Source organism: Convolutriloba macropyga, chromosome 1, assembly GCF_964194025.1.
Source record: "Convolutriloba macropyga chromosome 1, txConMacr16.3, whole genome shotgun sequence".
Lineage (NCBI taxonomy): Eukaryota > Metazoa > Xenacoelomorpha > Acoela > Convolutidae > Convolutriloba > Convolutriloba macropyga.
The window spans coordinates 204,670-230,552 of NC_134468.1; the positions used below are offsets into that span (position 1 = coordinate 204,670).

At 35.8% G+C, this 25,883-nt stretch overlaps 1 protein-coding gene and 1 long non-coding RNA gene across 2 annotated transcripts in view; one reads left to right on the forward strand and one right to left on the reverse strand.

The window, feature by feature from the left end:
* Positions 1–5,241: 5,241 nt before the first annotated feature.
* The window catches only part of LOC142344564 (uncharacterized), an 89,456-nt gene continuing 68,814 nt past the window's right edge, over positions 5,242–25,883 (reverse strand). Inside the window, exon 3 of the long non-coding RNA XR_012759270.1 lies at positions 5,242–5,658. This is a non-coding gene — a long non-coding RNA (uncharacterized LOC142344564). The remainder of the gene's footprint in view (positions 5,659–25,883) is intronic.
* On the forward strand, positions 12,695–15,787 carry LOC142354186 (uncharacterized). The gene is made up of 2 exons (XM_075406473.1): positions 12,695–14,417; positions 15,349–15,787. Exons 1-2 carry the CDS (start codon positions 12,695–12,697, stop codon positions 15,597–15,599), a joined length of 1,974 nt encoding a protein of 657 aa, XP_075262588.1. The 3' UTR covers positions 15,600–15,787.

The window sequence follows — 25,883 nt, forward strand, 5'->3', positions numbered from 1 at the left end:
GTCTCTCTCTCTCTCTCTCTCTCTCTCTCTCTCTCTCTCTCTCTCTCTCTCTCTCTCTCTCTCTCTCTCTCTCTCCTAAATAAGATTGATTAGCAACTACCAACTTGTTTTGTGGTTTACTTCATTTTGTCTCCTAATTATGGGAGTATTATTAGTGTTATTGCTGATTCTGGAAACTATGGTTCTCCGAAATGTGCGAAGAGATGTGATAACTGGACGTCTTTTACCGACCAATTTGTCCATTAGTATGAGGTCCAATTATTTGAATGTGTTTTGTGACCAACAATTTCAAGCCGTGCCTCTGTTCACGTATTCGGTTGTCACTGTAATCATATGTCAAACTCAGATACAGTCAATTGTAGAAGAGCACGTGCTTCTTACTGGCAGAATTAGCTGTGATTTGTTTGTAATTGATGTTGATAGTAGTGGTGCAATTGTGTATGCTAACAGTGGTGCCGAGTTAAATCAGTTGCAATTATTCCCAGGTTGAGGTCCAGACCCAAATTGACTTCTGATCAGACCCAGTCGAGCGCACACCCGTGTGTTCCCAGACCGAAATTACAGGGTCTTTTCGGAAGTTCGAGCGCACTACGGTCTGATCATGGTCTGGAGATGGTCTGATCAGAGGTCATTTTGGTCTGAAAAGTCTGATCATAGGCGGATTCGAGCGCACTTGGGTCTGATCAGAGGCAATTTCGAGCGCATTAATTTTTTTCATTTTTTTTGTTTTTTTACTGAAAGATGTTGGCTCTGCCAAGAGGCAGCCAAAAAGCAGCTTTCTGATCAGAGACTCATCTAAAGTCCGATAGCTCTGATCAGAAAAAAAGAGTCCAGCAGATAGCTGAGGCCGGTCCCCTTTAGAAGAAATTTTGATCAACTGGAGACCACGGCGTTTCTTATGGAAAGCTGTCTTAACTCATCCATTGACTCAGAATTATAAACTAATCGGTACACTAAATGAAATTTGTTCTCAACAGTTGGGTTTTGTTTTCTTTAGCAATAGTTTTAAAATTGATTTTGCCTTAGATGATTTAAATACTGCAAACATCAGTTTTTATGAAATGAATATATTATAGCAAAATTTGGAGATTTTTTCATAATTAAAATCTGTCTCTGATCAGACTATTTCGAGCGCACTTGAGTCTGATCATAGTCTGATTAAGGTCTGGGCAATGGTCTGAATTTGAGTCTGGACCAGGGTCTGAAGATGGCCTGATCAGAACACCTTCGGTCTGAAAAGTCTGGTCAGAGACTTTCTGTGTCTGGAAAGTCTGATCAGAGGTCACTTGGGTCTGGAAAGTCTGATCAGATTGAATTTCCGTCTGGAAATTCTGATCAGAGATAATTTCGGTCTGGAAAGTCTGATCAGAAGCAAATTTGGGTCTGGACCTCAACCTGGGTTGGACCCTGTTAACAGACTTGTATCCATCCATTAGATTAAATTGATTTTTGCTACCTTTCTTATCTTAATAGAATTCTCTCAGAGCGTGTGTGCATCCTACAACACTTTTAACACGACTAGTAATTCCGCGTATCGTCAAATTAACCATGCTCCTAATTGCAGTTTTTGCCATAGACACACAATAAGCAAGTACCAGAGATACATAATTTCAAATCTTTTCAAACTAGTGACAATATGAACATGTGCAGTTTAATTTTTTTGGAAAAAAATTTCAATCGGCTATCATAGTCATAGTTTTTTCTTCGGCGATTTAATGTTTGTCTCGATAATTTTGACGTTGAAATATTGGGTGTTAGCAAATTGAAACAAAATTTAATTTACCATGAATTTTTTTTGAAAGCTTTCAGGCGTCGTGAAGATTTTCCGAGCTCAAAAGTTTTCAAAAACCCACTTTTTTCGTATTAAGATTTTCCGAGCTCATTAGTTTTCAAACACCCACTCTTTTCCTATTAAGCGCAAAAAAAACTTTTTATCGAAATTTAGAATGTGCTTTAAAGAATGTTTACTGTATTTTTGAAATGCTCATGATGCCGAGAGAGTTTTTCGGACCTAAGGTTTTCAAAATACTTTTTTTGAAAGCAGCCTCAGCTGCTCATCCGGCTTTTATAGCGCTCCTATTTTTTTTACTTCGCCGAAAAAAAAATTTTTCGCTTTACGTCATTTTGCTAGCTTTTCGACATTTTGCGAGAAATTAAATTGACTTCTCTAGACTAGTTTAACTCTTCTCTCTTTCTGCTAAAAGTTTTTTTAGACAGCAGTTTCTCAGGAAAGCAATTCAAAATGAACATAGTCAATATAAAAAAAAAACGAAATCAGAAATAGAAACGGAATAACCTCATAAAACCAGATTTTAGATGCCCGTTAATCGAACTTTGTTCCCGGTTACCATCTCTAAAATTGATTGGTATTGATACTAGCCCCTGTGTGGTCGCATTCGAAACCGGAGTATGCTCAGCTCCAAAATGACACCAAAATAGTTCGCAATTCGAATTTATTTTTTCTCTAGTTTTTTCTTCTTTCAATCCCAATTTTGGTTATGGGAATCAAGGCCGGCTGTTTTCCGGCAATCTGCAGGGTATGTTTCTCATTTAGTGTTATCTTTTTTTGACTAGAATAACTTTGCCGTGAATATTTTTTGAAAGCAATCAGGCACAATGATTATATAAAAACTTTTCCAATTATAGATACTGCTTTTAAGGAGTAGTATTTTAGTTTTCCGGAACTGAGGTTTTCATTTTTTTCTCAATTGTTGTTAGGTTGTTTTGTCAAGTTTCCATGGAATTTTTTTGAAGGGTTCCGGTTATGGTGAATATTTTTTGAGCTCAAAAGCATTTAAATGCAATTAAAAACTTTCAATTAAAATTTTGGTTTTAAGGATGTCTGCCTTGTATTTCTTAAGGTCTCATAGTGCCGTGAGAGTTTTCCGGAAAAGAGGTTTTCAAAAAAGTCGTGAAGATTTTCCGAGCTCAAAATTTTTCAGAATCTATTTGTTTTTTGGGGGCTATTAAAAACCTTTTTTGAGATATAAATCTTGCTTTTGAGGATTTTTATCTTGTTTTGTAAAGATCTCATGATGCCTTGAGAGATTTCCGGACCTGAGATTTTCAAAACAGTTTTTTCCTCAATTGGTATTGTATGATTTTGACATAATTAAGTTTGCCTTGAGTTTTTTAAAAGCAATCAGGCGCAGTGATAATTTTCTGAGCTCAAAAATTTTCAAAAACCCACTGTTTTCCACTTAAGCGCAATTAAAAACTTTCTCCTATTATAAAAACTGCTTTCAAGGTTGTGTACTATGTGCTTGTAAAGATCTCATGGTGCCGACCTGAGGTTTTCAAAATAGTTTTCTCTCATTTGGTGTCAAATTACTTGGTCAACAATAACTTTGCCCTGAAACTTTTTTGTAAATTTTCGGCGTCGTGAAGATTTTCTGAGCTCAAAAGTTTTAAAAATCTAACGGTTTTTCATCTGAGCGCCAAAAAACTTTTTTTGAAATTTAAATCTTGCTTTCGAAGATTTTCATCTTGTGTTTTGAAGATCTCATAGTGCCGTGAGAAGTTTCGTGACCTGAGGTTTTCAAAAATCTAAACAAATTTTCAATTCAACAAAGAGGTACGCAGTTTTGAACCGTGGAGTGACAGTTGACTTATTCTGGGGTAGGTGTACTTCGTGTCCCAATTGCAACAATAGTGGCCTCTGAGACAACTCAATCAGTTTGCAACTGGATGCTTCATTTGTCATTTGGTTGCCGCACCAGAGAACAAACTCAAAACTGATACCAAATATTTCAATTCAAAAGCAAAGTAGCAAACACCTTGTGATGATTCGGTCCCTTGTCTTAATTTTTTGCATTTAGAAATAACAAATTAAATTTAAAATGACATTTATTAAACATCTCTGGCTTATCAATTCACCTTTCCAGTTGAGTTTTTTTTTAAAATTTGTATTTGAGTACTCTGCTTCAGCAAACTTTATAGGCGTTCCTTAAAAAAGCCTATGAGAGAAACCTAACCGGACTATGGTTCGGCACCCTTTTCCAAACTTTTATCCGATTATGAGACCAAAATAATCAGACTATGATCCACACTGCTTTGAAGTTTCATGCCCATTTTTCGAAATAGTGCGATTATGAAAAGGAATAAATCAGACTATTGTCTGCACTGTTTCGATCATTCAGGCCCAATTTTTGAAAAAAAGCGACTATTAGAGGGAATTAATCCGACTATGATTTGCGATGTTGCAAATTTTAAAGCCCATTCTCCGACAAAATTTGACTATGCGTGGGAATTTTTCAGACTATTATTAGCACTGTTTCGATCGTTCATGCAGACTATGAGAGGGAATTCATCAGACTAGGATTCGCGATGTCGCAAATTTTCAAGCCCATGAACCGAATAAGGGTGATTTTGGAGGATTTTGCAGGACCATGATTCGATTGAGTCCGATTAAGATTCGAACTAAGGCGTGCTGATCAGACTCTTTGCGACTATGATTCGTTGATGCCAGATCATGAGTTCCAATAGTGCAACCAAAAAGTTTGGTCCAGACCGTATATTTATCAACTCCAACAGTCTGGACAATAGTATTTATTAAATGGTACCACCCAGACAAAAAAGCTGTCGAATCTTATTTCGAACACCTCATCAACGATGCAAAAAAAACAGAAAAAAAGTGTTTTTTTTCCAGATTTGGTTTAGATTGATTTTGATAAGCGGTCAATTTGGTCTTGAGGGTCTGATCAGAGTCATTACACAGTCTGGACAATAGTATGAGCTTATGTCTGATCGCAAGCGCACTATAGTCAGGACCAGGGTCTGCGTTCCGTCTGATCAGCGGGCATTTTCGTCTGGAAAGTCTGAGCTGAGGTCACTTGAGTCTGGAAGGTCTGATCAGAGGTTATTTCCGTCTGAAAAGTCTTATCAGAGGTCGTTTTGGTCTGGAAATTTTCATCATAGCTCAATTTGGGTCTGGACCTAAACCTGGGTGGAAATCAGCTGAAATTTCCTTCTTTCAGTAGAAAACCCTGCACGATTTTGCGTTGAAATGCAAAAAAAATGTGTAAAGAAAAACGCCGAAAAACGTATACGTCTAATGTCAGCACAAAAAAAACTTAAACATGAAAGCGCTTAATTATCAAACTTGTGTTGTAGTTTTAGCAGACTTCTCACAAAGTTTGAAGGCATTTCAGCACTTTCCAGCGCACTGACAAAAATTTCAGTTCAGGGCGTTTCAACATTTCGACCTGGTTCCGGTACACTCCTGTTCAATACATTTTCGGATCCGGTTGTCAAATTGGTTTTTGAAAAGCTTTGAATTTATACGATCAAACAAACTATTACACTAAAGATATTTATTCTGCCATTGCAATCAGTTCAGATTTCTTGGGAATTGCATTACGTCAAGCCATAGAACACTGTTCTTTATTTTTTCCAATCGCATTTGCCCGGGGACATACAAACCTTGCCATGTTTACAATGGCTGTCGTTGATGCATTCTGTGCACTTTAGATAATACGGATTACAGTGTTCATAAAAAAAACACGTATGAATTTCATCGCATCCTACAATACAATTTCCGTTAGGATTTACGATGTGGCTGCACCATTCATTCACTTTACAATCATGTGTAGTCTTGCAAGCTTCATTCAATTGTAGCATACATGTCATAAATGAGACAAGGCTCCACATCCGGAAAACCTAAAAAAGTTCATTGAGAGACGACTTTTGTTTGAAAATAGGTTTATTAATTTTGATTTAAAAAGCCAGTAATTGATAGATTTTAAGGTAATCGAAATACGCATCCCGGGCTGACCACCATAAATCAATCTTAGATACCGCATCAAAGTCATGTATGGTTCTTATGGTATCCTAGATACCATATCAAAGACCATACAAAAAAACAACAAGGTCTCAAATGACGTTTTTTGGATCGCATATTAAGCACAAGATGACAGAAAAGATTTTCTCTTGAGTAAATAAAAAACTTTTTATGGGGACTTAGATCCATATCCAAGACAATAGAAACCTATAGCCCATAGAAGACCATAAACATAATTTTTTGGTAAAAAGAGCTCGAAATACTGCAGAAAATGGCAAAAAAGGGACAACAAATTGTTTTTAAACGGTTTCACATAACAAAGAAATTGAAGGTGTCTTAGATTCCATATCCAAGACCATAGAAATCTATGGCCCATAAAAACAAAAAATGCTTCCGTTTTCTGACAGTTTTTTTCAACCTCTTCATGAAGTTTTGCCGCAACCAGGAGCGTTGGGAAGGACTGGAATTACTCCCAGAAACACGCCAGGGATGCCGTTTAACGCCGTGAATAACGCCCTTTGGGCAATTTTTGAAATCAAAAGTAATTCAAAAAATGAGGTATAGATCAGCAATTCAGTAATATTTCTAATGTAATTTAGCTTGCTTTAGTACCATTTTAGTTTGCCATTGTCGCATTTCGTTGATGCTATACAGTTCACGATTACTCTTTGTTGAATGTCTCACCATATGTGATAATGGAGTAAAATGCTTTCACTAGGTTGCAGTTTTCAAATTTTCTGGCTGAATCTTAGAAACCATTTCCAAGATCATCTATGGTGTCTTAGATATCACATCAAAGACCATAATGGCCTCTTAGATACTACCTTCAAGATCATAAAATATACCATTTGCAATAATGGAGTGAAAAGCATTCAATAGGTTGCGGTTTTGAAATTTTTTGGCTGAATCTTAGAAACCATTTTCAATATCATATATGGTGCCTGAGATACCATATCAAAGACCATAACGGTTTCTTGGATACCATAACCAAGATCATACATATTAAGAGTTGTGGTAATGGAGTGAAAAGCATTCATAAGGTTGCGGTTTTGGAATTTTTTGGCTGAATCTTAGAAACCATTCCTAAGATCATATATGGTGTCTTAGATACCGTATCGAACACCATAATAATTTCTTTGATACCCTATCCAAGATCATAAAAATTTCTAACTGTGAGAAAATCATCGAAAACGTTCTGCTCTGCTGAAACTACCTTTTATGTGTAAAATCTTAGAAAACATACCCAAGATCATATATGTCTTCTAGAAACCATAGCATAATCATAAAAGAAGTTTTGCCTTGACTTGAATGGAACCATATATGCTCTTTGATATGGTGTCTAAGAAGGTTCATCCCGGGATTAGATTTCCACCGAAAAATTGCCAACTAGGACAAACCTCGATTGACATCTAAGAGAAAAATAAAGGCAGTTCAAAATTAAAATGACTCTAGGAAAAACTTAACTTAACACAAAATTTTAAGCCAAAGCTTTTTAATGCTTTCATCTTGAAAATTGGTCACATTAAAAAATTCTTCGCAAAAACCCAGTGTCAGTGAAACAAACTCTTTTGACGACCAAGAAATAAAGAATCTAAAAATCAAGAAATTCACCACTAAGTTTTTATATATTTCTATACATACTTACGTATTGAAACTTAAAATATTCGCGCACCAACGTAAGAAAAAGATGACAGGCCAGAAGAAAAATATTTATTGTAAGTGCTGCATAGTTCATATTAACTGCTTCGAAAACATTTTAATGTCTCTACTTTCTACTTAATGTTTTCCGCTCAGAGGGAAAGAAGTTTAATGGCTGCCAAATTGAAGAAAAAAAATCTTTATAAGTTTTTTTCGTGTTTCCGTTGTCCTTACTCATACCTTTTAAAACGTATACTCCTATGATCTGCTATTAATGTCTGTTGAAGACACATTTAATAAAAAATTCAACATAAAACTTCTCACGTAATTTTTTTTAATAAGAGTTCTCATAATCCCAAAATCTGCAATGCACAGAGCACTTGAATGACTATCACAACTTGCTTACACACTCTAATACAACTTACTGGCCCTTAGTTTGCCACTTAATAGTTCCAGTGAACAGTGCTAGAATAATTTCAAAACCGCTAATTGTCCTCTTAATCCTTAATTAGAATCGAGATGTGTATTTATCAAACTACGCAACAATCAGGCTTTCTCTTATTTCTATAATTAGATATTTAACCTGCGGAAAACTGTGATTGTGAGGCAATTTTGAATTATTTGCGCGTAAATTAACCAGTTTACACACAGGCTTAAAACTAATCTAAAAACTTGGGTCATTGAAATACGTGACAAAATTTACTACAAAAATACTCGATTTTTTGGACATTACCCGCGTAAGGTCGAAAAAACTCAGCCAGTTTCAAAAGACAAGAGATTTTAAAAACACCGTATACTTATGCTATAAAAATTCTTTTGGTAAAAAATAGAACCACATTTTATTGTTTACTATTGAGAGACTAATTTTAAAGTGAAGGTTATTTATTAAAAGGTTTTTATAAAGAGATGCCGTCTACTTCCTTTTTCTAAAAATTGCTACATCTTTTTACAATTCAAGCACTGTTCACAATCCTAGCAATGATTTAATTACCAGAATCACTGAAATGTAGTTTTTTATACTTTCTCTGGAACTATCCAATTGTTCAGAAAATGATTTTTCAGATAAAATTCTACTTACAAAAAAGTCGTAGAACGACGAAAAGTTGGTAATACGTGAGCAGAACAGTAGGAGGTTTTAAATGACGTGTTTAAATATGATCACTAGAAATAGCCTAGTTTCGTTATGTTTGATTACCTATTTATGATAGATTATATTTCCAATCCGAAATAAATGCAATCCAGAGAATTGAGCCTCTTAAACGAAAGGCTTCCCAAGACAAACAAAACAATTACCATGACAGACACGAAAGTAAACCAAAAATAAATCATTTCATATAAGAAAATTTGTTATCAAAATGAATTTTCCCAACAACATCAGCCTCAAAAAACTTTGACGCAATGGGAGTTTTGATACCAGACAATAACTTTCTAGGGAATGCGGCAGACAAAAAACACAACAAACGACATCTGACAATAACTGATTTTTACAAAGGTCATTGACAATTAAAGGCATCAAATTCACTGAAACACGCATTTAAAACTTTAAATCTTCAACATCTAATGCACTATCTAGCAATAGGCAGGAAATATCAAGTTCAATAAAAATGGGGCAGCACTCAATGAAAATAGCAACAGAGGCAGCCAACAATCAAAGCTTCAAAATAGCTGAAAACAAAGGTTGTCGAAGCCAATCAAAAATATTAGATACGAACCTAAACTATAACATAGATCCAATTATACCCAGTTAAAGAGTAAATAAGGTCTCTCATTAAATAGGACAAAACAATGGCAAAAACTGTCATAGTATAAAGAAACACAAATTTTTTTTACAAGTTGTGTCCAAATCCTTAAAATCTGAATGATTGATTTTAAAGAACTGGATAAAACCAAACATGCCTAATAAAAAGTCAATAAGAACTACAATTAAAAAAGATTAGGAAGCAAAAAAACACAAAAAAAAACTACAATAAAGGCGCAAAATCCGAAGAACAAAAAATTTTTGAAAGCAATTGGAGTCGTCAATACACTCTGTGCACCTTCCGTAACACGGGTTACAGTGTTAAAAAAACGCGTATGGAGTTCATCGCATCCTGCTATACAATTTCTGTTAGGATTTACGACGAGGCTGCTTCTCTCATCCACTTTACAATCATTTGTAATTTTCCAAACTCTATTCGATTGTAGCATAAATGTCATAAATCAGACAAAGCTGCTCATCAAAAAAAACCTAAAAAAATTAATTGAGAGACGCCTTTTATTTGAAAATAGGCTTAAAAATTTTGATTAAAAAGCTAGTAATTGCTAGATATTAATGTAATGGAAATATGCATTGTAGTTCAATGGAAAAATTGTCAACTCGAAAAAACCCCGATTCGCATATGACAGAAAAACAATGGCTGTCCGAAAAACTTAACTTAACACGAAATATTTAGCCAAATCTTGTTAGTGCTTTCATCATAAAATTACGCAACAATCAGGTATTCTATTATGTAATTAGATACGGAATCTGTGGAAAACAGCGATTGCCGCGTAATGTCAAAAAGCTCAGCCAGTGTGAAAAGACGAGAGAGTTTGAAACTCTGCATACTTATCGTATAATTACTGCTTTGGTAAAAAAGAAGAGAACCAAATGTTTTTATCATATTTAGAGACTAATTTTTAAAAAAAATGTTTATTATAAAGATTAAAAAAGAGAGATGCCATCCACAAAAACTGCTATGTTTTTTGACAATGCAACCACACTTCACAATCCAAGTAATGATTTATACACAAGAATCGCTGAAAGAAGTTTTAATGGAGTTTATCAATCTTTCTGGAATTATCTAATTTTAATAAAATGATTATTTAGATAAAATTTTATTTACAAAAGTCGTAAGAACGAAAAAAAGGTCAGTAATACGTAAGCAGACCAGTAGGAGTTTTTAAATGACGTCTTTATTTATCATGACTAGAAGTAGCCTAATTACGTTATGTTTGATTACCTATTTATGATAGTTAGTACCAATCCAAAATAAATACAACCCAGAGAAGTAAAGCAACTGAGAACATTAATATCAGCCACTTAATTGAACGGCCTCCCGTGACAAACAAAACATTTACCATGACAGCCACGAAAGTAAAACAAAAAATCTTTTCACGGTAGAGAAAGTGTTATCAAAGTGATTAATCCCAACAACGTTAACCTCAAAATAGTTGAAGCAGTGAGAGTTTTGACAGCAAGGAACAACTTTCTAGAAAACTGCGACAGACAAAAATACAACAAACTACATCTGAAAATAACTGATTTCTACGAATTTCATTGACAATAAAAGGTTTCAAATTCACTGAAACACATAATTAAAACTAAATCTTCAACTTCTAATGCGCTATCTAGCAATAGAAAGGAAATATCAATTTCATTGAAAAAAGGCAACACTCAATGAAAGTAGCATCAAAAGCCGCCATGAATCAAAACTTCAAAAATAGTCAAAAATGAATTTGTCGGAGCATATCAAACTATTAGGTACGAACCTACACCATAAAATGGATCCAATTATACCCAATTATAGAGCACATGAGATCTGCCATTAGACATAAAAATTGTAATAGTCTATAAAGTCATGAATAATTTTCGAATACAAATCGTGTCCATGTCCTTGAAATTTGCAGGTATTAGTCTAAAGAAATTGATAAACCCAAACATGCTTAAAAGCCAATGAGAACTGGCATTAAAGAAGACTAAGTAACAAAACAGCAAAAACTGCAAAATTGGCGCAAATTTCGCAGAACAAATATTTTTGGAAGCAATAAGTGTCAAAGTAGTAAAAATTGTTGAATATATAGGAACCTTTCATTAGATCAAAGTTAGATCTATGTGAGATACTGTCATAGTGACAAAAAGAGAACTCAATAAAAATTTACAGTAACATTGCAATTCTTGTGCAGCGAATCAATCCAACAATTGAAAAATCGTTCAACCCAAATAATTTTTTTAAAAGTCCTCTTAGTCGCTGTTGTTATATTTTGTGTGACTGTTTCCTGTTTTCAATTATCCCCTTTAATTATCTTTGAAAATAGTATGCTTTGTCTCATGAGAAAAAATTGGGCTTCCAATAAAATTTTCCAACAAAGATGCCTTAAGTCTTCCAAGAGTTTTTTCCAAGAAGTTTGCTCAGTTGATTGTTCATTTTATATCATTTTATGAGGTTGATCTCTTCAAGACAAGTATATGTTAGAGTATAGTTCTTGGAAGCCTAAGGAAATTAGAGCTCAAAGCCGAGGGCGCTTGCTCCCGAGGCTGAGCTCGAATTGCCGAAGGCTTCCGACAACTATAATCTAACTTATTTAGGCCTCAATTTCGCTGTTGAAAACTCAAAAATGGAATTCAATTGAAGTTTATAGCATCATTGCAATTCTCTTGCAGCGAATCAATCCAACAATTGAATAATCGTTCAACTCAAATAATATTTTTTCTGAATTCCTTGATGTTATTGTAGTAGCGAATGGATCGCAGTGGTCTTCAGCTAGCTCTGTTGTGTCACTCTTATTGTCACTCTTCATGGTTTTGAGAAAAATGAGCAATTCATAAAAAATATTTCTTTAAATTGACTCAATTATAGACCTTAAAAAAGTCCTCTTTGCCGAAGTTGTTATATTTTGTGACTGTTTCCTGTTTTCAATTATCCCCTTTAATTATCTTAGAAAAGTGTATGCTTTGTCTCATGAGTAAAAATTGGGCTTCCGAAAAAATTTTCCAAGAAATATGCCTTTTAAGGTTTCCAAGAAATTTTTCCAAGAAGTTTGCTCAGCTGTTTGCTCGTTTTATACCACTTTGTAAGGTTGAACTCTTCGAGACAACTGTGAAAAATGAGCGCAAATCTGATTGAGTTCAAAGTTTAGCGTGATATGAAACGTGAAGTCTTGAAAAAAAAAGTGGGACGCTTGAAAAAGTATGAAATAATGACTTCTTGCTTGATGAAATTTCAAAATTAGTGATCGAGCCTAACTTTATTGTTGGTTTTCTATAACACAAAATTGAGGTCTAAAAACTTGAACGATTTGTTCAATTATTTGAGGTTTTGAGGTTCTTAGCAGTCACATTAGAGCGATAGAAAAGCATAAAAATCACATACGTCTTTTTAATACGCCGTATCCTTATGTTATTCAATTCTCTGTAAGAACGGTGGAAGAAAATTGTCTCTGGAAACACAAAAACCAACAGCTGAGAAACAAAAAATTGAGAAAGGAATATAAATTGATGAAAGTTTGAACCATTTTGTATTCCTAACTTTACATGAAATGATTATTTTTATCTCTTCACTTGTGCTCTTTTCTCTGCAAAAGTGTATTTCTCATTGTCAGAACTCAAATTGGTCCGTATGTGTGTCTAAAGTGAACAATTACAAGACTGATGAAAGCTACAGTTTCTGTGATATATGTTATGTACCAAAACGGGAATTACAAGTTAGTACGAGGCCAACATTTGAGCTTTATCCGAGTAAAACGTTTGCTGAAACGGATTGTTCAAAGTGTGAGCAGAACTTTTCACAAGTTCTACCATACGTTCTAATTCCTCCGATTTTTGAGGAGGATTTTGAATATTTTCTGAAAGAGAGCTCTGAGAAGTTTGCGGGAATTCTATTACTCGTTGACGAAACCAAAGCAACATATGATTATATAATAAAGGTTGCAGGAGATTCGTTAGACAGCTCCGAACCTACAGCTCCCTGGATTTTTGTTAGAACGAAAACTCCAGTTGCACGATCAACTAATGGAATTGAATTAATAACATTTTTCCGAAGTCGAGAGGCGCAGCTGGACAAAGCAACGATTGTCAGTTTCAAGATTGATATAAAGAATCTCTCGCCTCCTTTGTTCGATGTATACAGTGCGTGTGGGATGCTGATGTTGACATTGCTCATTTTCATAACTGTGTTCTTTATCAAAACTGTTGATAGAAAGCACACTGTTTATTCACTTGACCAGTTTGTTGACTGTTCCAAAAGAAACAGGAGAATAGAATTTGCAGTTTACATTGCTCGCTTCAATAAACTTGCTGCCTTCTTTGCCATTCTCTTCATTATTTTGTACTCATTGATGGTGACAATTGCTCCCACTTTTATGAAGTATTTCTACTACTTTGGCTATGGAGTGAGTGGTGCGACTGCATTCATCTTTCTCATCGCTCGAGTGCCTATGAAGCTACAGAGAAAGGTTAAAACTTTCAAGAAAAAGGCTTATCAGGTTTCATTCATTGTGGTAACTGCAACTTGTGGAACATTGGCAACATTAATGATTATATTGTTGAAAGACGAGACAGTTTTCAGATTTGAGAGTCAATTTGTGGACACGTGCCTGAAATTACTTCCCTTCTGGTTTGTAGTGAACTTTATGATAGTGTGTGCTCTGTTGCTACACATTACATTCCGCAGTTACGTGGAGTTGGCCATCTTTGAAATTGGATGCATTGTGATTGATCAGGTGTTCAGGACAGCTCACTTCACAAACAAAAACCACGAACACAAACAATCGCAACCATTTCTCGATTTTTATTACATGTATGGTGACTCTTACTTTCAGATCAACCAAGGATTCATCTACACAAATGCCACAATTACTATCCACAATTATGAGCCACATTCAACTCCAATGACAAATCCATACACATTCAAGTGGCACTGGCACTACAGTGACCTACCCTGCCAGATACCCTACACGAGATTCTACCCTATTTGGTTTGTCACCATACCCGGCTATGCTTTGCTCCATTCCATCCACTACAATGCCGAACAGTCACAAAGACGGTCTAAAGTGTTCCCTGTGTTGGCCTTTGTTGTTGCCATGGTTTCATCTGCGGCAGAGGAAGCAATTCGTTTGTGTTTCAACTTCCCACTCGGAATAGGAGTCATTAGCTTCACTCTTCTCTCATTGCTCTCTCTGTTATGGTTCTGCAAACTGAAGGAAATCGGAGACTATGTTGAAGGAGTCTATGCGTACGTGTCACGCTCCCATGTCTCCTCAGGTATATAATTATCACAAAAACAGTTTCTTACAAAAAAAAACACCTCAGCATCTATAATAAATAGGTGATGAATTTTCAAAAGTTAAGGTCAGTTGCTTGTTCATGTATTTGATCGAATCTTACTTCACATTTTTTTAACCCTATTCACCACCAAAATGTGTGAAATATTCCCAGCCCTGATTTGAAATGCAGCTCACATATTTTGAGCAAGGCCATTTCATCTTTAAGAGTAGCTACAAGTACCTTAGCACCCCCCTAGATTTACAAAGTGACAATTCAGTTTTTGATGCATTAGTATTCCAATTTGAATTCGCACTAGCTTGGGGGTGCTAGCTTACTCTTGATGTTACAAGAGTAAAATGAGGCAAGAATTTCGCTTGGGTCTCTTCTGTTTAACAAAACTATTCGGTTTAAGTTAACCTAGAAGAACTTCAGCGGAGTGCTCTTTTCAATTTTTCATTTTTGTCAACTAATTTAGTTGCGTTGAACGTATTTTTTTGAGGTGAGTAAACATGAGTCGCTTCATTTCAAACTACCCTTCTTTTATGATATGTTCTTGTGTTCTTGACTAGATTCCCGGGTCCAGGTCTCACCGCCATTCAACGCAAAAGTATGTAAGAAAAGCGGTGAATGCGGAAATTTTTGTCACTTTGACACTTTTTTGACACTTTTTAACAATTTTTTCTAAGCGGTGAATATATGTAAGTTCACCACTAAGTTAAGCCGTGAATTATGTAATTTCACCGCTAAATTCAGTCAAACAAATTTAGGGGCGTTGAAAGGAGTTTTTGAGCCGACTGCACATGCGTTTTTCTATGTTGTTTTCCGCTGTGTTCTTGAATAGTTTAGAATATTTCTTCAAAATTGTTTAAAATTTATTTTCTCAGCTCAGAAAATCTATCTATGAAAAATATGAACAGACTGTGTTTAGGTGCAAGTGGGTACAGGACAAACTCGGAGTTGTCTTATGTTGACGGGATACCTGTTCACGTGTTCTATCCCGAGGGACAGAGACAGCCTGAGCCAGTGTACGAGGGTCCACGATATTACACTCTGACCCGACAGCCTGACCCTCCCATCAGGCAGAGGAGGAGGAGGAGGACTGTCTCAGATCAATGCGAGAACATCAGCTCGGAGTTTGTAACAACTCCAGAAGATGCCAACGATCTGGGACTCGATTGAAATGAGACGAATAGGACACTTCAACCTATTCTGTGGTCGTATTGCCAACTAACCAAGTGCATGACTTGCAGAAACATAAACTCAAAAGTTTACTTCTAAGCAATCACGATTGATAAAAAATTGTTGGCTTTCAGAAACTAAACAAAAAATGTCAAAGCAACACAAAAAATGAAAAGAATCAGCAGAACTTCCCGGGCCGAGAACTTTTCTAAAAATTATGTAAGAAATGCGCTGAAATAGATTTCTCTACATTCAAGAAGACTTATCAATTGTAGTCTTTATTGACCTTTTCTTGGTTTTTTGATAGGATATACTGTGTAAGATCAGTTTCCTTGGTAACTCACCTGCTAAGTGATGTAAAACAAATTTATATTAGTATGATTCCCGGGTAGAGGTGTCACAGTTAAAATTAGCTTAAGAAAATGTAAGATTTGTGGTGAATGATTGTGAAAATCGTAGCGGTAAATGCGTGAAAATAAAAAAGACCCTTTCTGATATTGCAACTGAGCGGTAGAAATCCTATCCCAAATCATTTGAGGATGAATTTGGAAAACTAATCCGAATGGTTCCAGCTTTGTTACGAGGATTTTGTGAAGATGTCAGCTGCCATTTTGACAGCAGGAACGTACCACATTGAAATAGTATTATCTTCAGTAGGGCCCCCAAGTGAAATGAATTTTTGTTGCTCTTCTTGTGCTTTACTTTGCTCAGGCAAAGTCTGCTAAATCACCGGTTCTCCGTTCCAATTGTTTTTGGACTTTTCTGTTGGATGCCAAACATTTCCAGAACTTTGGGCAACTTTGACCTGCTTCTTGATACTCCAGCTGAGTGCTCCAGCACGTACGTCGAGCTCCAACTAGTTTCCCGTTGTTGATTGTCCATAACAACCAAATCATTACCAGTCTCTTTTGTGTAAAGAAATTAGAAAACAGCGTAACAATTGTTTTCTGCAGACCCAGTGTTGATACGTAGCTGCATTTATGTGTCGAGACAGTATATTGACAGTGAAACATATGTCTGACCACTTCTGTAGGGCCAACTACAGAATTATTTCCAACCAAACTTCTGTAGATCCTCTCTTTCAATTCTTTGTTCCCATTTTGTATTGAATTTTCATATTCAAGTCTACCGGATTTCTTGAGATTTCGCATTAATTTTTTGAAACCAATCAAACCTTGTTTCTATGTAGCGTTCGTGGTCACCTGTGACTTTACCCTTTTTGCGTCTAAATATGAGGATCAAAAACCAGTGTAGCCCCAGAAAAGCTGCTTTAAGTGTTTTCTTGACATTGGAGAACACTCGTACTTTTGGATGCTACTATGATTATCGAGTTGTGATTAGAAGTCTCTGCACATGTGATCAAGCAATGAACTTCTTGTGAGCCAATGTCTTTAAGAAAGTTGCCGACTTCTTTCAATAGTCGTCAGCGGCCTGTTTCAAAGCTTAAATTGATTCAAAGCTTAAGACGTCACAACCACTTCAAATCCGCTTCTTTTTTATTCTTTCGTAAGCAATTTCAATTGAAGTGCGTACGTGACGTCACTTTTCGCTCTTAGTGGAGCGAGTATTTTTGTTCAATTGCGTGAATAATTTTTTGGTCACACTTGACTTAACTCACTCACAAAAAAAATTTTCTCACTTTGAAATTGACTTTAATTTAATTTTATTCAAAGAGATAAGGCCAAATGGATGTGCGTCACTCCAAATGTAGATTATTAGAGAGCAGCTAATAGAGGGACCAAAAACCTATACAGATTTTAAATCAAAATATAACATATCAGCCTTCAACGAAAGGACGAATTTTTTTGGTCTGTCTTTTTGCTGTTTTTTGAGACTGCAGATCTACGAAGCTATTGCGGCTATATTCTGGCAATCTGCCAGCTATGCTTTATGTAGTCAACATACTCACTTAACTCAATTTGATCTGCGCTTCACTATATCCCATGGCTGTCCCAGATATACCTCTTCCTCATTTCGGGAAAGCAGGAAAACCGTTCTGACAACAAACTGGTGCTTCACATGGCCCTATTTCTTTGCTAGCTGAAAAAGAATCCTGAAAAAATGCGGCGTGCAGGTCGGCACTTAACTAACAAAGTAGTCCGGTCCTTCCTGCCGTTTGAAGCTTTTTCCACATAGCTTTGTTTTTGTCAACTTGACTGCTGGGTCAAACTTCACTTTGTAGAGCCATTTACACGGGACTATGTCTCTGTCTGTAATTGGTCGCCGTTGATCCCGGGTTTTTTGCATCGGAGGGCTTTGAGCTCGTCCCTAATTTCCATGTGTTACTGCGCCCAGACATCACCCAGCTTGGCTTCATAGACAGTGTGGGGCTTAACATAATTACCCTTTGTCACAACAAGATGGGATCTCACTCCTCCTGCGGATCATTCCTCGCTCATGTGCCCCATCTGGGCCGTACTCATTCCGCTTGCTCCGGGGATTCCTCAATGGTGTCAGCTTCCCTTTTCTCTTTCTTTCTAATCCTTCCTGTTGCGCTAGATCTTTTATATGGTGCTGCCTGTTCAACATATTGAGGCCTCTCGTATCAGCTTTGGCTTTCGAGTGGTCAAACTTTCGCGTCATACCAATTCTTTTTGTCTGCAGATTAGTGCTGTCTTGGTGTCTTGCCGTTGCATGGATGTACATCAAGCGATGCCAGATCCCAAGTTTTTCAGACCCCTCATCTTGTATGACAAACGTCTCTGTGTTCAAAAATTGTAGCCCCAATTCTTGGTGATCACATCTTGAGCTATGATCAGCTTGCGCGACTTGGTTATGTACACGACGAGTTATCCGCTGATGTCCTCTAGGTAACTCTCAAAACAATTTATCAGTTCGTTTTCCTGCTGGTGCAAGTTTGCAAGGTTGCTGACCTATGTGTTCCTTTTCCTCAGAAGACTGTTCAAATAAAGATAGACAGTTTACTAATTGAAAACATAGGTTTAATAGCTCGGATTAGGACTATTAGGCTTTCTTCTTGTCCTCTTATTATAACCAAGTTGCTGATTCTTGCTGCATGGATTACTGCAGCTCCTGTGCATTACAACACTTTGGGCAATTCTGAACCAACATTTTGTTACGTCCGGCAAGGTTTCGCTATCAGCTTGCGTATATGTTATGGTCTTTTCCTGTATATTGCCTGCGTATAAACACTGTGTCTTGAAATTTTCAGAGAGAAACTCCGATGAACTCTCTTGTCTCAGCTTCCTGGGAGTCGCCACACTGGGAACAAAACTCTCCAATTTGGTCATTGCTTCACTCTTTACCTTGAGCAAGTCCGAAGGCATAAGCTTCTTTTTACTGGTCTGCAGACACAAAGCAGATTAGTATCCTAGACTGTGAGTCTACTTTGATTGACCCGTCGCGCCTCTGTTCTTTTCTACGCTCACATTTTTTCTATCCATTTTATCTATGCTTGGGTTTCTCCCACTATTGGTACTGGTGACTTTGTGATCTTCACCCACCGGCCAAATTTGCCGGAAATAGAAAACCCAGTAGTCTGTGCCACTTCCTCAAACAATCACAATCCATGCTGTTGAAACTCATCTACAATTCTACAGCAGCGCAGTATAGGTAACAATTTTTGCCCTGAGCCAGTTTTACCCGAGTTCGCTTTTGGAGTTTCATAAGGCTGTTGCCTTTCTCAAAATTGAAGCAATGTCAACAGTCAGAGCATCTTGAGACTACTTGGAGATTAAATGAACAGTGACATAACAAAACAAAGCAAAAAGTGAAGGAAACAAGAAGAAAACAAAATTGAAAACTTTATTTTTAGTGATAAAAACAAAGTTTTGTTTCTTTTGTTAAAAACAAATCAAAATTTTGTTGAGTTCACAAATGAAATCGCTTTCATTTGAGGGTATGCTGATCCTAACACAACTTCTGCGCACCACTCTAGACGTCTCGAATGGGTTTCTCACTACTGATTGAATGTGGTCAAGGTCTAGGAACGCACCGATGTTTGTCACTATGAGTTCTTTGCAACCCCTGTCCACTAGCATGCCTGCTGTCTCATGGAAGTTTGCAGCGCTTTCCTCACTTCTGTGAAGTTTGTTGCCGTAATTGAAACTTGCCTGCATAAAACGTCTCAAACCTTTTTGTTAGACCACCACTGAGAACCAGGGTATTGAATAGGATCTCTGAAACTGCTTCCCTTGCTTCTTGAAGACTACTGTACCATCAAAGTCACCACTTTCGGCGTCTCCACACTCTGAAATCTGTCTTGCAAGGTTTTCAAGGCTTTGACCCATTGTCAAGTCTGTCATCTCACACACAGACATTATCATAAAAAGAGTTGCATGGCGTAAAAACGTTAGCAAGCATGAACTTAGTAGTAATTTTGCAATTGGATCTTTTTATCTCTTAGTGTTCTTTATCTTCTGGTCGGAGTCATCAAACGTTAAAATTTCCAAATCTAAAAGAAATTTTTCTTAGGGTAAAGACAATCTAATTCAATGTTCTCAACAAACTTTTTAAAATACTTTTTGTTTGCTGAAAATCGGTTGGAACGTTCAATCCTGTCTTTTGTGAAAAGTAATTCTAGAGAGAGAGAGAGAGAGAGAGAGAGAGAGAGAGAGAGAGCACCTGGACGCCTTGTTGACTCTTCTTTTCAAAATCTTGCGCAAGATCACCTGACCTTGTTGTTACCTAGTTGTTCCGACCCCTCTTGAAGGGGGAGGAACAATGCTCACAATGGAGAGCTTTAATCGTTCGGACAATTTTTGCCGATCGATATATTAATCGTAGAGTGTTGGAACTGGTATCATTAGAAACCTCCTCCAACGTAGAACATGGAATTATTTTTTATTTCATTTCTGTTTTTTATAGGGAGTTAATGAGGTTTAGGCTTCTGAAAAAAGTAGGAATTCAGTTGTTTTTTGTTAACATTTTCCGGACTTTTTGCCTCTTTTCGTCAATTTTGTTAAGAATTGTAAAAACTTCAAAGAAGTGTGGTTGAGTTTGTTTGTAAAGACAAAACAATAGTCTCAACTATTATTCTTCATATGTTTTGTCAAAAAATATGGCTAAACATTTCAAAACTCAGCCTTTTTCAACGAAAACCGCACGAAATAAGCTTCTTTAGCCCAATTTGATTAAATTTGCCGGAAAAGAAAACCATTCGAACAACACAAATACAGTCTTTAGAGAATCAAAAGGGGCTAATCTTTCTTCAATTTCCGTTGAGAGTGCTCTGTAATTAAAATTTTGCCATTTTTCTTTAACTTTACTCGTTGGTTATCAAAAACGCAGCAAATATTTTTGATTTTTTAATTAAAAAATATCAATATCTATAACTTTTGAAAATTAAGTATTCCCAATGAACGAACACGCTAGCAGGGCTAGTGAATCAATATTAGACTGTTACAATCCAAAAAGAATCCGAACTGCAATCAATCAATTTTTTTCCAAAAAAATTGATCCCTTTGCTATTAATTATAGAACAGAACATTTCATATCAAGGCTGTCGTTTTTAATTTTTCGTTTTATTCGTTTGGAATTTTCTGTATAATGACCGGTTTCATTGGCTATTTCATGGAAGAAGTTAACGGCCAAGACTATTAGATATCTGATTGCTTCCATGACTTTCAAAACAATTGGCTTCCAAATTGAAAAAAAAACTCTGTTAAGCTTCGCAATTTTGTTCTTTTTATTGTCAATTTTTACGCAGTCTTGTTAATTACAGGACAATTATGACAATACTGGTATCAAGGAAAGGTGTCAAAAGGGATTCATGCCACAAAATCTATTGTTTCTGAAAGAATTTGTTATGACTTTATCGGCTTCGACAAGGGTTTTCAGAAAAAAAATAGTAAATTAATTTTTCATTTTTGTCAAATTCGATGTTCTTTTTGTAGACGTAAAACATGTTCTAGATAATTGCAGGTCTCAAGGGCTTCCTATGGACGACTAAATTAACCTATTTAATATTTTCATTTTGTAGTTAACGGCTTTGATGACCTTGGAAGTAAAGTTGTTTCGAAAAAAGAACAAAAGTATTACCCAATTTTGCCTTTTTTCTTTTTTATCTACTTGTTGCCTAATTTCATTAATGCGAAATTACATACAACATTATATGTGTTCCAAGAAGGGGCACTAAAATATATTTTGAGGGTCAAAATATCGTTTTACGGCTTCGACAGCGTTTTCTGGCCAGTGTTAAATGAATTTCTGTTTGTTGTCCTTTTGTTTTTCTTTTTTAACCGCACAAAAACTCAACTAAGGATAGGTCTTAATGCCCTTCTATAGAAGCAATGGTAATTGTAAACCTACGGGATTTTTGAGTTGATTTCTGATGGTTCTCATTACCTTGAAATTAGTTGTTGTTATAAAAAAATCATTGAATTTTTTAACTCTAAAGTTTTTGTTTTTTTTTTGTCTAATTGTTACCAAGCCTTATTTGGACTGGTCCCATATCTTTTCTGGTGAATTACAAGTTATTTTTTGGTTTCCTTTTTATCTGACGCTATGTTGACTTGGTTTTGAAGTTTTCTTAAAGAAATTATTGTTTGTTGTTGTTGTTTGATTTTGCTGTTCGTCTTAACTCGCTTTTTTAATATTGGCATATCTCATCAATCTAATTAGTTTTAATCCACTGAGTTATTTGCTTTGGAGGCTATCTTTTCGTTCAAACATTATTTTGTTTGAAAAATACTTGAATTTTTTGGTTTTTCTATCTGTTCCTAATTTGGTAGACAATTATGCCAAAATTGTGGATGAGCGAGGTCGGAACCTTATGTGTGATCGCACATTACCGAGGCTCCTTGTTGACTCTAGCACTCGAATTTGACCCTTACTTAATCAAAAGTGCGCCCATCAATGACATATAGAACCATCATAAGATTGTGACCCAGATTATGTGAGAATATGTTGCAGTGAGCTTGGTTTTAAATCCAGGCCCTACTCATCTTCTCAAGATATTAACTGAGCCAGCATTATAACAAGTAAAAAAATTCTTAAAACGGTACTGATTGTCTTCTGTTCATTGCTACAATTTCAATGCAGTAGTAGTCTTGTCTAATATAAAGAATGTTTCTGCAAAGTTAGTTGCCTCAATCATAAACTCATTGCGCAACTTTAGTGCGTAAAAGCTGAAGTAATGACAACTGTGCGGAGAAATGGTGTCAATTTTTGTGTTGTGAATAATGTGATTTCATTTTTAAAAAAATATATCTACCTCTGTTATATTTACTATGATATATCAACTTTGATTTATCTTCCATTGTATAAAAATTTACAGCATTTCAAACAATTTCTGCCTAAAGTTATTTTTGTTCAGCAATGTTTCAAAGAATTATTTGAGCGAGAGCTAGATGTGAAAAAAATTGTCAAAAGCAACTGCACCAGCCGGCCACAATACGCAAAGACTGCAGATTGCCGGGAAAAAACCGCGATTGACGCTTGTGGCCTTCCATGAATTGAAACAACTAAAGAAATAATAATAGTCCCATGATAAACCCCTTTACTTTTTAGGTTAGATTCGGACTGTCAATTTTATGAAACATATGGTCTATACGAAAAAAGCCCACAAAGAGCCTTCCCAAAATTGATATTCGAAATCGAAAACTCAAGGTTAATTCTCGAGAATTAGGGTATATACCATCTGCACTACTTAGAAGCGCTCTATTGATTTTTAACTAGTAAATGTTCATAAAATTTATAGTTCCTTAATTGAGTTCAAAAGACATTTTTTTTAGTGAACTAAAATAAGCAATTGACCTAAAAGCAGACAGAACGTCACGCACACAATTTCTAACTGCAAAGAAGCGGTCACTGAATTAATCGAAAAAATCATTTCCAAGATTTCAGGTCGTAAGAATCATCGATGGAGACGACGAAACAAAAAAACATTGCGGAAGAAGTCCTGAAGTACAATCTAAAGAATTGAGTGAAAGACTTAGAAGTTGTCTATGTCTTAGACGTACTCTATGCATTTTACTCTAAGAACAATGCCAGCCAAAACACAAAAAATCTTTAAAAAAGTTAAGAAACTAAAAAAATCAAACAAACTAAACAAAAATATACTACTTGCTAAAACTCTTGAAGCTTTTACCACAACGGCAAAATTTGATCCCTTTATATATACCTATTTCAAAAACCTGTGCAAAATCAATTTTTGTCTCTGAAATAGGTCCAAGATAAAGTCTGCAAGAATTGACAAAAATTCTTTGGCCCTTGAAGATCGATTAACTCAGAAAATGGCAGAAAAACTTTATTTTTAAAAAGAAATCAATTGCAAAATTCAAAATATGTTGCTAAAAATTGTGATATTTATATCTTTAGAACCAATTCTGTGTCACAAAAGGCTATCTAGTAAACCAAGTCAAAGACTTAAAAAATTCATTTGCTCAAAGATCGATAGGCACTATTTTTTTGAAAAAAATTCAATCTTCAAAAAAATAGAAACCAGTTCTATTAAAATGTTGAAAATCCATCCGTTGCCCCCTAGCAGTTATGTACTAACGTACTGTCAAACTCTGGACGAGGTTACCTGGCTACCGAGGCAAGAAACACTGAAAAAAAAAAGACAAATGTTGAAAGACAAACTTGATAAAATAGCAAATTTGATCAAAAATTTTCTTAAACTCGAAATATTAAATTGTCCAAAAACAATTCCATTGGCACCAACAACCGTGCAGTAGTCTTCCATCAGACCGTGGAATAGGTTTTCTGGCACTTGAGATTGGACAAATAACAAAAATTGAACAAAAAAATTTAAGAAACTAAAAAAAATTTTCAGATTTTATCAGAAAAATGCTTAAATTCGGGACATTAAAATGTCGAAACCAATTCCATTGTTAATAGAAACTATGCAGTGCCCCAGTATGGAACCTAAAAGGAAATTCTCTGGCCCCAGAGACTAGAAAAACTCAAAAATATTTTCAAAAAAAATAGAAAAAAAAAACAAAATTTAGTATCATTTTGCTTGTTTGTTTTTAGTACCGAAAGATATAGCTCATAAAATGGTCATATGGATTAATTCTGTCTTACAAAAGACCTTCATCAACTTTTAAAAATTTCAACTTAAAAAAAGGCCATCCCCGCAGTTAAGGCCATCCCCGCAGTTAAGGCCATCCCCGCAGCTGCACCACGCTAAGCGCTTCTAGGACAACTAAAGCCCGCTTTGGACCTCTATTGGAGCTTAATGCCCGCTGCGGTTTACCTGTTTATCCCGTTTGGAAATATCAAAGTCATTGAAAAAAGTGTGAATAATCTTAAAAAGACAGCGCCCTGTGTAACGATTCCTGGAAATCATAGATAGATCCCAACATTTTTCCAACTCAAAGAATTATTACTAAACTACTCCGAAATCCCACTCTTCTTCGGAGAATTTCAATGTTACCGTTTTTTCAGCTAAACTAAAGAAAAAATTTACTATACTCGATCTTCCTGCCGCGATCATTGGAAAATTTGACATTCCCGGTTTCCTACTAATTTTCCGGGGAGAAAATTAAGATTCCCAGGATTCTCAAAGAGGTTACCAAACAATAAAAGATTCCCAGGTTTCCCGCCAAGATTACCGAGAAACTATAAGATTCCCGGGTTTCCCGCCAAGATCACCGAGAAAATGTAAGATTCGTAGGTTTCCCGGCAGGGTTTCCGGGATTCGAATCACTGGGCGTCTCAATACAATACAAATGATTTGATTTGTTTACATGCCAGACTATAAGTACATATAAGCTTTTCTTCAAGTGATTTCTGATGAGTATAATTGATTGGAGTTGTGGTCACCAGTTTTAATCTTGACTGCATTAGAACAGTTGTGGCATTTCTGTCCATCAAACCTCAGTATAGCAGAAACAAAGGAAACCAGTAGAGCCCAACGGGCCCAGAGCAGAACGTCATAAAAGGAATTTTTCAAGCCAAATGCTTTCCGTACTATGATTGGTTGCTTTGGCTGATTTTAAACTTATTGCTTTAGAAGCACTTTTTTGTAAAAAGCTACATAAAAAATAGCGTAACGAAGCTCTATCCGTAGTCGTTACTCCCCCCCCCCTCAGGGGTTGCAGCCACGGAAGGGCCGAGTGAAGCCCAACCAGACCGTAGAACCATAGAATAATACATAATAAACCCACGTTACGACTTCTTAGTAATCATACAAAAATCATATATGAAGTCATGCAAATCATACGCGATTTCTAAATACATGTACTATTACTAGAAATGATATATGATTTAGTACGATAACAAGGAGATCATATGTGATACTTGTATGATTATTAAGAGATCATAAAAGAGAATTCACTTGAGGCTACTACGATTAACTTGAAATCATTTATGATAAAT

What these genes read in the sequence shown, in the direction of transcription:
- LOC142354186 (XM_075406473.1), top strand. Translation starts at nt 12,695, where the DNA reads ATGATTATTTTTATCTCTTCACTTGTGCTCTTTTCTCTGCAAAAGTGT. An exon ending in ACGCTCCCATGTCTCCTCAG is followed by an intron (nt 14,418 to 15,348) that starts GTATATAATTAT and finishes GACTGTGTTTAG; the next exon opens with GTGCAAGTGGGTACAGGACA.